The sequence below is a fragment of the Scyliorhinus torazame genome, chromosome 21 (assembly GCF_047496885.1).
Source record: "Scyliorhinus torazame isolate Kashiwa2021f chromosome 21, sScyTor2.1, whole genome shotgun sequence".
In the NCBI taxonomy this organism is placed as follows: Eukaryota; Metazoa; Chordata; class Chondrichthyes; order Carcharhiniformes; family Scyliorhinidae; genus Scyliorhinus; species Scyliorhinus torazame.
This window is the reverse complement of record NC_092727.1, coordinates 48,458,940-48,473,735: the sequence shown is the minus strand read 5'-3', so window position 1 is coordinate 48,473,735 and position 14,796 is coordinate 48,458,940. Positions and strand designations below refer to the sequence as shown.

General features: G+C 48.3%; 1 protein-coding gene across 7 annotated transcripts in view; it reads right to left on the bottom strand.

Moving 5' to 3' along the window:
• chek1 (checkpoint kinase 1) overlaps window positions 1-13,067 on the bottom strand; it is a 54,345-nt gene extending 41,278 nt beyond the window's left edge. Inside the window, exons 1-3 of one of the 7 annotated variants that reach the window (XM_072486766.1) lie at window positions 12,959-13,067; window positions 10,577-10,665; window positions 9,371-9,594 (exon numbers count right to left, since the gene is read on the bottom strand). In XM_072486766.1, coding sequence (XP_072342867.1) covers window positions 9,371-9,594; window positions 10,577-10,641 — 289 coding nt within the window. In that variant the 5' untranslated portion in view covers window positions 10,642-10,665; window positions 12,959-13,067. Of the gene's footprint in view, window positions 1-9,370; window positions 9,595-9,695; window positions 9,821-10,576; window positions 10,668-12,927 lie in introns of those variants that run through there. The other 6 variants (XM_072486767.1, XM_072486768.1, XM_072486769.1 and 3 more) reach the window with 6 other exon arrangements.
• Between the last annotated feature and the right edge of the window lie 1,729 nt (window positions 13,068-14,796).

Sequence of the window (14,796 nt, the reverse complement as noted above, 5' to 3'; positions counted from 1 at the left end):
TTGCGTCTGAAATTGAAGCACCTCTCTTCACATCAGAATTAATCGTTTAACTTTAATTCCTATTTCCAGCCCTAGTTTAGACCGAACGCCAGAGCAAACATTCTGATCTCCAGAGTGCCATTAGAAATATTCCACATGGAAAAGTCCACTTCATCAACTCATGAATTGAACGGAAATTTATTCCTTTTTTTCCCTCTACCCCGGCTGCCCAAGCAAGCTCAGAAATGCGCACTGCAGTAATGCCCTTCTCACGAGTGAATGATTCCATTCCAATCCACCACTGAAGACAAAATCAGCATTGTTTACAAGACTAATGGTTACAGATGACAAGCAGCTTTTGGCATAAAGCAGTCAATTGTTCTAAAAATCAGCGCAAGTTTAGGATCGGTTTAATATCCAGATAGGCATTCCTTAGTTTGTGCTATTTTATAAGTGGCACTCCGAAGCTGTTCATGTCCGTTATGATCACTTAGGTATTGCCTCTTATCTCTAGTCTCAAAGTGTTTCCTTCAGCTGTTTGCAGTGATAGGTGCACATACACGTAATTCCAATATCCAGGCTAATGTGCTGGATCTTTTGGAATGGGATGTGGGTGTCACTGGCTGGGCCAATATTTATTGTCCATAGAGAGTCAATCACATCGCTGTGGGTCTGGAGTCACATGTAGGCCAGACCAGGTCTGGAAGAAAGATTTCCTTCCCTAATGGACATTAATGAACCAGATGGGCTTTACAACAATTAATGACAGGATCATGCTCATCATTAGATGATGAATTCCAGTTTTTTTTAATTGAATTCAAATTTCGACATCTGCCGTGGTGGGATTTGAACACAGGCTCCCAGAGCTTTGGAATCATAGAATACCTACAGTGCAGGAGGAGCTCATTGGGCCCATCGAGTCTGCACCGACCCTCTGAAAGAGCACCCTACCTAGGCCCAATCCCTCGCCCTATCCCCATAACCCCATTTAACCTTTGGACACTTAAGGGGCAATTTAGCATGGCCAATCCACCTAACCTGCGCACCTTTGGACTGAGGGAGGAAACTGGAGCACCCGGAGGAAACCCACGCAGGCATGGGGAGAATGTGCGTGGAGTTTGCACGGTCACCCAAGGTCGGAATCGAACCCAGGTCCCTAGTGCTGCGAGGCAGCAGTGCTAACCACTGTGCTGCATTATCCGAGGTTTCTGGATTACTAGTCTAGCGGAATACCACTAAATGGCTGTTGGAATTTAAATTCAATTAATAAATCTGGAATTAACGCTAATCTCTATAACGATTACCATGAAACCATCACGGATTGTCGTAGCTGATTCATAAATGTCCTTTAGGGAAGGGAATCTGCCGTTCTTACCTGGTCTGGCCTACATGTTACTCCAGAACCATAGCAATGTGGTTGACTCTTTAATTACCTCCTGAAATGGCCCTGGCAAGTCACTCAGTTCTAAGGTGATTAGGGAAGGGAAATAAATGCTGACTTTGCCCACATCCCATGAAAGAATAAAGACATATCCCCCCAAAACCCTGCGCAACAATAACAACATTGACAGAACACCTTTAATACAGTAAAACATCCCAATTTGCTTCACAGGGGCATTATCAAACAAAATGTGACACCGAGCGTCATGAGGCACTATAAGAATAGATGACTTAAAGTTTGGGCAGAGTATTGAGTGGCTTAAAGATTGGGAGAGCTGCAGAGGTTTGGAGAGTGAGTTCTGGTACATCATATCCAAGAGACGTGACTTGAATAGGTCAGTATCCAGTAGTGTAGTGATGGACCTTGGGGAGGGGTGTTAACAAGTGAATCCTCACTGGAATGTTGAAGTGTTTACTTTCGCCACAAGTGCCATATCTAACTTGGGGGGGGGGGGGGGGGGCTATGCTTTGTTCTGATACTTAAATTCCAACAGGTGTGCCAGCCAGTCTGCAGCCGTGTGTGATGCTGCTGATTGCCAGCTGAGCAGGATTCTCCGGCATGTGATTAAGGAAGCAAAAGCTAGGGCGTCAGCCATCTTCCCCATGTGTCGTTCTGGCTGGTCCGATACTCCAAAGATTGCCACTCTCGGGCACGGCTCCACCCTCACTCCATGACAGATTACAGGTTTATTGATTTACTAATTGCTTCATTGGGGACCTTTAAGAATTGATGCAGTATAATTTTTAAATTCAGTACTTAGACAGAAAATGGAATATCCACAAAGCCAAAGTCATGGATTCAGATAGAAATATGAGAATTGCTGGTCAATGCTAATATTGTTTCAAAAGACACTTTCATAAGGCCTTCGTAATGGATAGTGAATGTTCCACAATACGTTTAGGAATAAAAATGTATCAAAAGCAAGGTTAGTGCAAGCACCTTATCTGTGTAGATTTGGGATACATGGCAGATGCACGTAGACATTTAATTATTTGATGGACATTGGTGAATTTTAAGTAATGACCAATGCATGGATAATAAATCATGTTCTAAGTGACAGACAGTTGTTTGAATAAACCAGAAAGCCTCAGCTGAGAATTAGAGCCAATGAAACTAAGTAAGGGGCGAAACCCAGATAAGGATTCCCTTAAGAATGTGATCCGTCTGACTGATTAGAGAAGAATGTTAGCTGTCGGAGATCCTTGAAGCATTCGTGTATATTACTTTTAAAAAGGCCTTTTGTTGAATTTTTAATTTGTAAATCTAGGGTCACTATTATTTTGACGTTTTTTGCTTTTACTCTTCAGTGTCTCAAGGACATTTCAATGTACTCACAGAAAAGTTTTTTGATTTAATTTTGTGCAAAGGTATCAAATGAATTCTTAAAGAAATCAAGCGTGCTTCTTATACCTATTCAACCAGACTGAGACCTGATCTAGGAGCGAGAGATAAGGAGAATCTTACGCCCCACAACCTTGGACATTGCCTTGAAGAAGGATGTCCAGAACCCTACAAGTCTGGGGGCAAGCCCAGAACATGTGGACGTGGTTGGCCGGGCGTCTCTTGCACCGTTCACATTTATCTTCCACTCTGGGAAGAACCTGTTCATTCGGGTTCTGGTTGGGTGAGCTCTTTAAACTGCATGAGGAGGAGGTGGAGTTGGCCCCACTCAGTGCTTCGTTCCAGAGTCCCCGACCCAACTCGTCCTCCCATTTCCGCCTGGCTTCATCCAGTCTTGCCCTGTCCAGCAACCGTCTGTATATGTTCCCACGTTAACCCCCCTTCTACTGTCCATGTTCATTAGTTCCCTTAATACTGTGCATCTCGGGACCCTGGGGTATATTGGTCTCCTTGCGGAGAAAGTGTTTAATTTGGAGGTCCCAGAGTTCCTGTCCTGTCGGCAGCTCGTCCAAAGTCACGCGTCTGTCCCCTATGTAAAAGTGCCTGACCGCTAGCTTCCCCCTGTCCTATCTACATTTTATTTTAAGGTGGCGTCAAGCATGGCTGGTGGAAATTTGTGGTTGCCACAGATGGGGGCCATCTCAGTTAAACCGAAATGCTGCCTCATTTGATTCCATGTTTTCAGAGTGGCTACATCCACTGGGATGTGTACTTTGTTTGTGGGGGAGGGGGTGGAGTGCTGCTGTGGCGAGGGCTCGGAGAGTGGTTCCCTTGCAGGAGGACTCCTCCAGCCTGACAAGTCAGGGACAGACCGCCCATGTATTTCCTCCTTTGCAGTGTCGACTTAGGGGTCCTTGGGTACTTACCCCACACACACACACAAATGCCATGATCATTTTGTCTACTTTGTGGAAATAGGTCTTGGGGATGAAAATCGGTATGGATCGTAGCAGGAAGAGGAACCTCAGCAGCACGTTCATTTTGATTGTCTACATCCTCCCCGCCAGGGAGAGTGAGAGCGTGTCCCACCTCTGTAGTTCCTTTTTAACTTCCTCCGCCAGGCTTGTCAGATTCCACTTTCTAGTCATGGGCTATCTAGATCCCCGGGTAGCGGGAATTGTTTTGGGCTAGTCTGAATGGTAGTCCCTCCAGCTCTGTCTCTCCCCCATTCGGGTTCACCGGGGATGCCTCGCTCTTGCCCAGGTTGAGTTTGTAGCCAGAGAAGTTGCATGATTACTTCAGGCCGTTCTGTGGGTCCGAGACGTAGAGGAGCAGATCATCCACATAGAGCGACATTGTGCTCTCTGCCCCCTCTTTGGATGCCCTTCCAGCTTTTCGGGTCTCACAGGGCGTTTGCCAAGAGTTCAATTGTCAGGGCGAACACGAGCGGGGACAATGGGCATCCCTGCCTTGTCCCTCTGTGCAGCTGGAAATATTCAGAGCGAGTGGCGTTGGTCCGAACGCTCACCGTGGGAGCATTGTTCCGGAATTTCACCCACTAGGTGAACCCTGTCCCTAGCCCAAACTACTCCAGTACCTCAATGAGGTACTTCCATTCGACTGTGCTGAAGGCCTTTTCTGTGCCCAGGGAAACAATCACCTCTGGTGTTCTCTCCCCGGATGGGATCGTTATTACATTCAGCAGCAGCCGCCTGATGTTCGCAGTTAGCTGCCTACCCTTGACAAAGCCGTCTGGTCCTCTACGACCACCTCTGGTATGCAGTTCTCCAATCACTTGGCCAGGACTTTCACAAGTATCTTGTCTACATTAAGCAGCGAAATGGATCTGTATGATCCGCATTCCGTCAGGTCCATGTCTTTTTTGGGTATCAGCAATATTGTGGCCTGTGTTAGCGTAGGAGGCAAGGCACCCCTTGCTAGTGGGTCTGCGAACATGTCCCCCTAGATGTGGAGCCAGGACTGGTGCGAATGTTTTACAGAAGTCCGTCGGGAACCTTTAGGGTTCCAGTGCCTCCCCCAGTTACATGGAGCTGATGCTCTCCATAATTTCTCCCAGTCATATTGGTACTTGCAGCTTCCCCCATCTATCATCCCCCATGACTGGCATGTCCAGTCCATCGAGGAACCGTGTCATCCCTGTATCCCCTTTGGGGGGTTCGGAGGTGCACAGCCCTCGGTAAAAGGTCTCAAATGCTTGGTTGGCCTCTTTTTTGTTCGATTAGCAGTCTGCCTCTGCTATCCTTCACCTGCGTTATCTCCCTCGCGGCTGCCTTTCTCAGCTGGTGAGCCAGCTCTTTCCCAGTGTTCGTTGAAGGTCCCCAGTGTCTGACAGAGAAGGTGCACTGCTTTCCTGGTGGATAGCAGGTTAAAGCCCATCTGCAGCTTTTTCCTCTCCGCCATACGCTCCACGATCAAGGCTTCGGAGAACTATGTCGACCTCCAGAATGGAGTTGATCAGTTGTTTCCGGACTACCTCTTTTCCCGATCTCTTTGTGCCTTGTTGGCTACAATCTCTTCCCCAATCACGCCTTCAGTGCCTCCCAGAATATGGAAGATGAGATTTCCCCATTCCAGTTATTTGTAAAGTACTCACCTATGGATTGTGATATTTTCTGGCAGAAGACCTTATGGGCCAATAGGTCCGTGCTCAACCTCCACGCGAGGCATTGGGCAAGGCCCATCTCCAACCTCACACCCACGTAATGTAGAGCGTGGTCGGAGATAACGTATCGCAGAGTATTCCAGCCTTACTATTCCAGGAAGTACCACATTCCTCACTGCAAAGAAGTCTATCCTTGAGTATGCTTTGTGGACCGGTGAGAAGAACGAGAATTCATTTTCACCGGGGTGTAGGAACCGCCATGGGTCCACCGCCCCCATCTGCTCCATGAATGTTCCAAGCTCCCTAGCCATGCGTGTCCAATCCCCCGATCTGGGGTTCGATTGGTCCGTCAGTGAGGCCTGTACACAGTTGAAGTCTCCCACCCTGATCCGTTGGTGTGTGTGTCAATGTCGGGGATTTCTGCCATGGCTTTTGTGAAACCTATGCCTTCCCAGTTGAGCGTGCACACATTTACCAGGATTACCGGTGCCCGTCTAGGACACCGCTGACCATGATGTACCGTCCCCCTTCGTCCGTAACCTCAGTGAACCTCGTCCTCTTATTAATCAATATGGCTACTCTCCTAAGCCCTCATTCCGTAGCATGAATAGTACACGTCTGTCCCACCCAGCCCTTTCTTACCTGCAGTCAGCAGTCAGTCCTTCTCACTCAGGTGTCGCCCATACGAAAATCAATTTATTTTTCCTTTTGTTATTCGCCCCCCCCCTCCCCACCCTATCCCTGTAGCCCTTTCCCCATCTCCCCCCCATGCTTTCCCTTTCCACGCCCCTTTTCCCCCACCCCCCGGACCAGGCTCCGCCTCCATTCCAGAAGGTGCCCCTTGCTGCCGGTCTTCCTGTGCTAGCTGGTATGGTGTCTCCCCTCCTGGGGCTGGTCTAGCCCCTTCCTTATGTCTGCTGACTGCCCGTTTTACCTGTTAAAACCCTCACCTGCCTTCCCCCGTTCTCGCTTCTTTCTATGACCCAGTCTTCCCTTTACGATTAGAACGACGCAGCACAGTCCCGCGCAAACTTGCTCACTGTCCAAATAGTCTTTTTGCTCTTGCACAGTTTTTTCTGCATATCCCTCATCGTTGCCTTGCCTCTCCCTTGTCCAGGCTGTTGGCTCGGACAAATTCATTTGCTTCCTCCGGGGTGTTAAAGTAATGTTCTTTCTTCTGGTACGTGACCCAGAGCCTGGCTGGGAACAGCTTATTAAATCGCACCCCGTTCTTGTACAGGGTCGGCTTTGCCTGGTTGAACCCAGCCCTGCGTTTTGCTAGATCTGTCCAATGTCCTCATAAATTTGGATTTTGTGTCCTTCCCAGGTGCTCGCTTTTGTCTGGCGTGCCCACCTCAGGATGCTCTCATGATCCTGATATTGGTGGAGCTTTGCAACCATCGGCCTCAGCTGCTCCATGGCTTTCAGTTTCGGCCTGAGCGACCCGTGTGCACTGTCAAGCTCTGGGGAAGCTATCTCTCCCAACTAGGTTGCCCAGCATTTGGGCAACCATAGCCCGTCAAATCTCTGCCCTCGATGCCTTCCAGCAGGCCCACAATCCGAATATTTTGCCGTCAGGATCTGTTTTCTTGGTCCTTGACACTCCCCTGGGCCGCCACCAACCTTTTCACTTCTGTCTCCAAGGTGACGAGTCTGTCGCTCTGGTCCACCCTGGTCGAGGATCATCCTCTCCAGAGTCTCTACTTTCTTCCCCAGGCCACCAATTGCCTTTTGCACGGTGGCCAACGCCTCTTGCCACCGCAACCTGGATTTTTGCCTTGATCGCCTTTCATGGCGGTCCGCTCCTTCATAATGAAGTTCTCCCATCTGTCTCCAAGTGGCGGTGGTTGGGGGATGGGGGTGCTGATGCTCGGGTTGATGGCCACCCTCTCTCCTGGGTGACCGGGGCCTCTTCGCCTCATGGGTCCGCTGTCAGTTCCACCTGCTGCTCGTGGTTCTTTCTGCCACTTCAGGCGTTTCTTTGACCCCCCTCGAGCTCCTGTTTGCTGGCATTCTTTCTTGGTTATTCTCTTCTTGCTGTTGAGGTAGTTTTGTCTTCGAAATTTGGGCAAATGCGACTAAAAGTGCCTTTTTAGTTCTGGTTTGGAGGAGAGCCACTGATGTTCGCTGCTCAGCACATCACTGGAAATCCCCCTCAACTGATTTCTGCAGTAGGGAATTCCACAGGCTCACCACTCACTGGATGAAGAAATTCTCCTCATCTCAGTCCTAAGTCGTCTACCCCGTATCCAGAGACTATGATCCTTGGTTCTAGACTTCCCCGCCATTGGGAACATTATAGAATCATAGATGTTTACAGCATGGAAACAGGCCCTTTGGCCCAGCTTGTCCATGCCACCCAGATTCTATCACTAAGCTAGTCCCACTTGCCCGCATCTGGCTCATATCCCTCTAAACCCACCCTGCCCATGTAACTGATTTTTAAAAGACAAAATTGTACCCACCTCTACCACTGCCTCTGGCAGCCAGTTCCAGATGCTCACCAACCTGTGTGGAGCAATTTTCCCTCTGGTCTCTTTTGGATCTCTCCCCTCTCACCTTAAACCTATGTCCTCTAGTTCTAGACTCCTCTACCTTTGGGAAAAGATGCTGATTATCTACCGTATCTATGCTCCTCATTATTTTATCGACCTCTACAAGATCACCCCTAAGCCTCCTATGCTCCAGGGAAAAGAGTCCCAGCCTATCCAGCCTCTCCTTATAACTCAGACCATCAAGTCTTGATAGCATCCTCATAAATCTCTTCTGCACTCTTTCTAGTTTAACAATATCCTTCCCATAATATCCTTTCTACATCTACCCTGTCTGGTCCAGTTAGAATTTTATAGGTTTCTATGAAATTTCCCATCATTCTTCTGAACTCCAGCAGATACAATCCTGACTCAATCTCTCCTCATATGTCTGTCCCGTCATTCCAGGAATCAGTCTGATAAACCTTCACTGCAATCCCACTATAGCAAGAACATCCTTCCTCAGATAATGAGATCTAAACTGCACACAATATTCCAGGTATGGCCTCCCCAAGGCCCTGTATAATTGTAGCAATACATCCCTGCACCTGTACTCAAATCCTGTCACTATAAAAGGCTATGCACCCTCCTCACAGCTCCCCCTCCCACCCAGCTTTGTGTCATCTGCAAATTTGGAGATATTACATTTAGTTTCCTCATGTAAATCATTAACCTATATAGCAAATAGCTGGGGTCCCAGCACCAATCCCTGCAATACCCCACAAGACACCGTCTGCCTTTTGGGAAAAGACCCATTTATTCCTACTCTTCGTTTCATCTTTGTCAACTAGTTTTCTATCCATCTCATTTTGCAACCACAATCCCATCTGCTTTAATTTTACAAGCTAATCTCTTCTGTGGGGCTGTTGAAAGCCTTCTGACAGTCTAAATAAACCACATCCACTGGTTCTCCCTCATGAACTCTACCAATTACATCCTCGAAGAATTCCAGTACTTCTGTTTTCCCTCTCGTAATTCCATGCTGACTCTGTCCGATTCGACTTCTGTTTTCCAAGTACTCGGCTATTAAATCTATTTATCTTTGCCTCCTGATCTACAGTGGCACCCAGTCCATCAACATTCCTTCCTTCTTTCTAAGTCCCTCCAAGACCTTGCCCCTCCTTATTGCTATAACCTCCTCCAGCCACGCAACTCTGCAAGTACCCACACTCCTCCAATTCTGGCCTCTTGCATATCACCCAATTTTAATCACTGCACAACTGCCTAGGCCCTAAACTATAAAATGTTCTCCCGAGATCTCTTTCTCTTCCTTCAAAGCAAACTTAAACCTACCACCTTCCCTAACTTTTGGTTGTTTGTCCTAATATCTCTAAGATACAGCGTCAAATTATGCTTGACAATTCTCCTGTGAAACACCTGGAGATATTAAAGGTGCTATATTAATGAAAGTTGTTGTTCTTCCCCATCACCCAGAGGTTTATCTGTGGCTCCTACCTATTCTGTCAAAGAGTTCTCCTCCACTGCAATACTCCAGGAAAAGGTACTGGATGTTGGCCTCTCGCCGATGTCCATAGAAACGAACAATGTTTGGGTGGTTCAACATCTTATTGATGCAGATTTCCTTTTTGATATTCTCGGGACAGTCGAGAGCCCGTGCAGTGTCCACTTTCTTCACCGCGACCGCCTCCTCTGTTCGCCGATTCACAGCCAATTGCACCCTACAGGCAAGCAGAAGTTGCTTAAAATACAATGCAAAGCAATTCCAAAAACATCTGGAAAAACTGAGCAATTTCACTTCCAATTTCCATCCCTCTCTCACCTTCACATGGTCCACCTCCGATACTTCTGCTCCCATTCCAGGTGATAGACTGACCACCAATATTCATTACAAGCCCACTGACTCCCACAGCTATCTCGACTAACCTCCTCACACCCCACTTCTTAAGTGCTCCACCCCATTTCCCCGGTTTCTCCACCTGCCCTATACATCTTTTGTTGCCCCCACCTATCACTACCCTACTCTACTTCACCCCTCTTATACAGTATATTTCTCCCTAACTGTGAAGGGCCACAAAACGTCAACACTGTTTCTCTCTCCACAGATGCTGCCAGATCTGTTGAGATTTTAATCAGCATTTTGTTTTTATTCCAAAACCATTCCATCTACTTCAGCAACTTGACATTTTGAGCAAGGTTTGAAGATTCAGCTAACTTTTCAGGAGATTTCATTTTTAACCAATTTGAGAGCCTGGATAGAGTGGACGTGGAGAGAATGCTTCCACTTGTAGGAAAAACTAGAAGCAGAGGACACTATCTCACACTAAAGGGACGATCCTTTAAAACAGAGATGAGGAGGAATTTCTTCAGCCAGAGAGTGGTGAATCTGTGGACCTCTTTGCCACAGAAGGCTGTGGAAGCCAAATCACTGAGTGTCTTTAAAACAGAGATAGATAGGTTTTTGATCAATCAGGGGATCTGGGGTTATGGGGAGAAGAAAAATATCAGCCATGATTGAATGGCGGAGCAGACTCGATGGGCCGAGTGGCCTAATTTTGCTCCTATGTCTTCTGGTCTTGTGGAGAGGGCCTAGAGGCAGTTTTTATTTTTTAAAAGTCCCAACTCTCCTAAATACTCCACAGGAGGGATACATCAACTATTCACCTCTTCAAAAAAAAGCATGGATTAGCAGCTAAGACTCACTCGCCATATGCACCTTCACCAAGCGTCTGCACCAGATCCCAATCCTCGACAAATGGAACTGCCATCTTCCCAACCAATCACCAAGAGCACTGAAAAAATAAACAGTATTTGTCAACACAAGAGAACGCAATCATTAGGTACTCAAGACGATCTAACTTTTCTTTTGCCGCATCCAAATAAAACACCTGACCCAGGATGCTAACCCATGACACCATCATCTCGCTGAAAGCGGAATATTAAAGTAAAATCAAGATAGAGACTTATTGGAGACATATTCCAGGTTACAGTCCTTTCTCATTTCCCTGCACTGCAGTCAATGAAAGTAGAAGAACAAAATCCAAAGAGATGGGTACATTGTATTTTGGGTACACATTTTCAAAGTTTAAAATAGAGTTTTACAACAAGGTTTGCAACGTTAATATTTATTTGAGATATAAAGACCAAACTGCTTTTCATCGATTTCGAGAAATCTTTTCTTTTAAATCTGGTCTTGCAGTTTTTCCGGTTACTGTGAGCAGGAAAGCTGCCAGACCTCGGTACGCTGCCACTCTTCTGGCCCAGTGTACAAACCGAGTTTAGTGAACTATAGTCAGTAACTCTCTGTGCCCCTCCTTTAACTGCCTCCTTAAAAACTACCTTCCAATCACTGCACGTAACCCTCCATTCCTTAAGTCATTTTAGAACACTAAAGGCTGCTGAAGTAACGCTCCATGTTGTTATGTCATCAGTTGTACTGCATGAAGTCTGCATCGGCAGCATCCCAAACATATCAATGGGCTACAAATCATTAACTATTAGGATGCGAACGATGGTAAAACATCTTCCTAACTCATCTGCGGCAGAGAAACCGCTGCAAAATTGTTCACAATTCACATGTTCCTTCTTCTATTACTTCCAGCAATCTTTATCCTGATAGATACAAGGCGTTAAAAGATCGCGATAGGGTAAACATCACAGATCAATCCCACTATCACAATAGGGGACAAATGCAGGAGAATGGTCAACAACTGTCCTGCATTTAAGTCCTCCATTACTGAGTTCATTATGTTCAACACAGCGTCCAAAATCTCTCATTGAGATTCTTCGCAATCAAGAATTTTGTGCAACATCAAATTCTCATCAGTAGAATCCCGCAAAGAGCTGTGTGCTCTTGATCAATTCAGCACTATTATCTTCCTTCCTGTAGACAATATGTTCAAGTCTGATGACCTGTTGTACTTTTGAAATTTCTTCAGTCTAACAGGCTCCAGTATATGTCAGAAAGACTGTCTCTTAACGCTTTGTTTGCTTGAGGTCCTTCAATCCCAACTCTTGCACTGCTTTCTACCAGACAAACAAGATCTTCTCTACACAACCTTTTAGCATCAGCCCAGTGACGGTCATTGTAAGCCCAGTATCAGGGCCCATTCCACCAAGACCAAAGCGAGAATTCTGCATGACCACGAGATTCTATGCTCCAAACCAGGTGTCTCACCTCAACCAGACAACACCAAAAAATGACTCTCCATTCCAAACTCACCCATACCAGGATCATCACAAACTGATTCTCAAAACAAGACCCTCCCTACCCATACCTCCCCCAACATCAGGACCCTAACCGAACCCATCCTGAAAACCAGGACCCTAATCACACACATCCCCCCAAAAACCAGGACCCAACCCCACACCACCCCCCAACCCAGGACCCCAACCCCACACCACCACAAACCCCACATCAGGACCCTAGCTCCAGTCCACCCCCTCCCTCAAACCAGGACCCTAACTCCACACAACCCCCCAAACCAGGACCCAAACTCTACGCCATCCACAAAACCAGGACCCTCACCCCACCCCCCAAACAGGACCGTAACCCCACACCACCCACCAAACCAAGAACCTAACCCCACACCGCCCACCAAACCAGGACCCTAACCCCACACCACCCCCCAAACCAGGACCCGAACCCCACACCACCCCCCCAAACCAGGATCCGAACCCCACATCACCCCCCCAAACCAGGATCCGAACCCCACACCACCCCCCCAAACCAGGATCCGAACCCCACATCCGAACCCCACCCCCCCCCCCCCCCCAAACCAGGACCCTAACCCCACACCGCCCACCAAACCAGGAACCTAACCCCACACCGCCCACCAAACCAGGACCCTAACCCCACACCACCCCCCAAACCAGGATCCGAACCCCACCCCCCCCCCCAAAACCAGGACCCTAACCCCACACAACCCCCCAAACCAGGACCCGAACTCTACCCCCGCCCAAACCAGGACCCTAACCCCACATCACGCCGAAAAAAAAGGATCTTCGCCCTGGTGATCCCTTCTCCCCGGATCCCCGAAGCAGCAGCACCCGACCCGAGACTGGGGCTCCGGCCGTCTCCTGCACCTGACTCGGCCGCCGGCTCCGGCGAAGAAACTCTCTCGCCTCAGACAACCATCAAGTTTTGGCGCCTTGCGTAACTCCATTACGTCCCGCGTACGTCATGACGCTAAACCGTCGTCACGCTGCCGGCGTCGTACGTCGGCCCATATCAAACATGCCCCCTGCGGGGCGGGGACGAGGGTTTTGGTTTGGTGGGTGGCGTAGAGTTCGGGTCCTGGTTTGGGGGGGTTGTGTTGGATGGTGGTGTGGAGTTAGGGTCCTGGTTTGAATTTCCCGCCCGTGCCGACGTCATGGGCCGACGTACGACGCCGGCAGCCTGGGGGTGATTTTACAGCATTGAAGGGCCATGTTAAATACATGGACTGGAAATCTGGCAGGTTAAATTTTGCATGCACAACAACAACTTAACAATAACAGAAAACGCTGGAAATACTCAGGTAGTGGGCAGCACGGTACCACAGTGGTTAGCATTGTTGCTTCCCAGCTCCAGAGTCCCAGGTTCGATTCTCGGCTTGGGTCACTGTCTGTGCGGAGTCTGCACGTTCTCCCCGTGTCTGCGTGGGTTTCCTCTGGGTGCTCCAGTTTCCTCCTACAGTTGAAAGATGTGCAGGTTAGGTGGATTGGCCATGCTAAATTGCCCGTCGTGTCCAAAAAGGATAGGCGGGGGTAGGCTGGCGGTGTGGGCATGGTAGGGTGCATTTCCAAGTGCTGGTGCAGACTCGATGGGCCGAATGGCCTTCTGCTCTGTAAATTCAATGATAATTCTATGGAACTATCTGTGGAGAGAGAAACAGAGTTAATACAAACAAAGAACAAAGAAATGTACAGCACAGGAACAGGCCCTTCGGCCCTCCAAGCCCGTGCCGACCATGCTGCCCGACTAAACTACAATCTTCTACACTTCCTGGGTCCGTATCCCTCTATTCCCATCCTTGTCATGTATTTGTCAAGATGCCCCTTAAATGTCACTATCGTCCCTGCTTCCACCACCTCCTCCGGTAGCGAGTTCCAGGCACCCACTACCCTCTGCGTAAAAAACTTGCCTCGTACATCTACTCTAAACCTTGCCCCTCTCACCTTAAACCTATGCCCCCGAGTAATTGACCCCTCGACCCTGGGGAAAAGCCTCTGATTATCCACTCTGTCTATGCCCCTCATAATTTTGTAGACCTCTATCAGGTCTCCCCTCAACCTCCTTCGTTCCAGTGAGAACAAACCGAGTTTATTCAACCGCTCCTCATAGCTAATGCCCTCCATACCCGGCAACATTCTGGTAAATCTCTTCTGCACCCTCTCTAAAGCCTCCACATCCTTCTGGTAGTGTGGCGACCAGAATTGAACACTATACTCCAAGTGTGGCCTAATGTTTCAGGTCAACATTTCATCAGAACTGGGGGCAGATTACAGATGTTGTAACTTTTAAGTACAGAAATGAGGGAGGGTGGAAAAAGAAAAATAGGGAATGTCTGTGATAAGGCATAAAATTGGAGGTGTTACATGACGAGTTGGAGCAGAATGAAAGAGAGTGGTAAATCCCACTTGGAATTCCCTTGCTTGAAATTATCCACCAGACCTGGTTCACTAGATGGCACTCTGAGAGAAGGCAGGATAGCTAAGGATGGGGGGGGCTTGCGGAATTTGAGAGAGCTGGGGTGGAAGCCCTAACTGCCTGTCAATCTCTCCACGTCTCCAATTCCTTACAGATAGCACAATGGATGGTGTTGTTGACCCCACAGCAGCAGCCCTTGAGGTGCTGCTGGCAGCCCAGGCGGCCAGATGCCAGAGAAGGCGGCAGCAATATTGACACAGGCTAGAGTCGGCACCCCATGTGCACGGGCCCG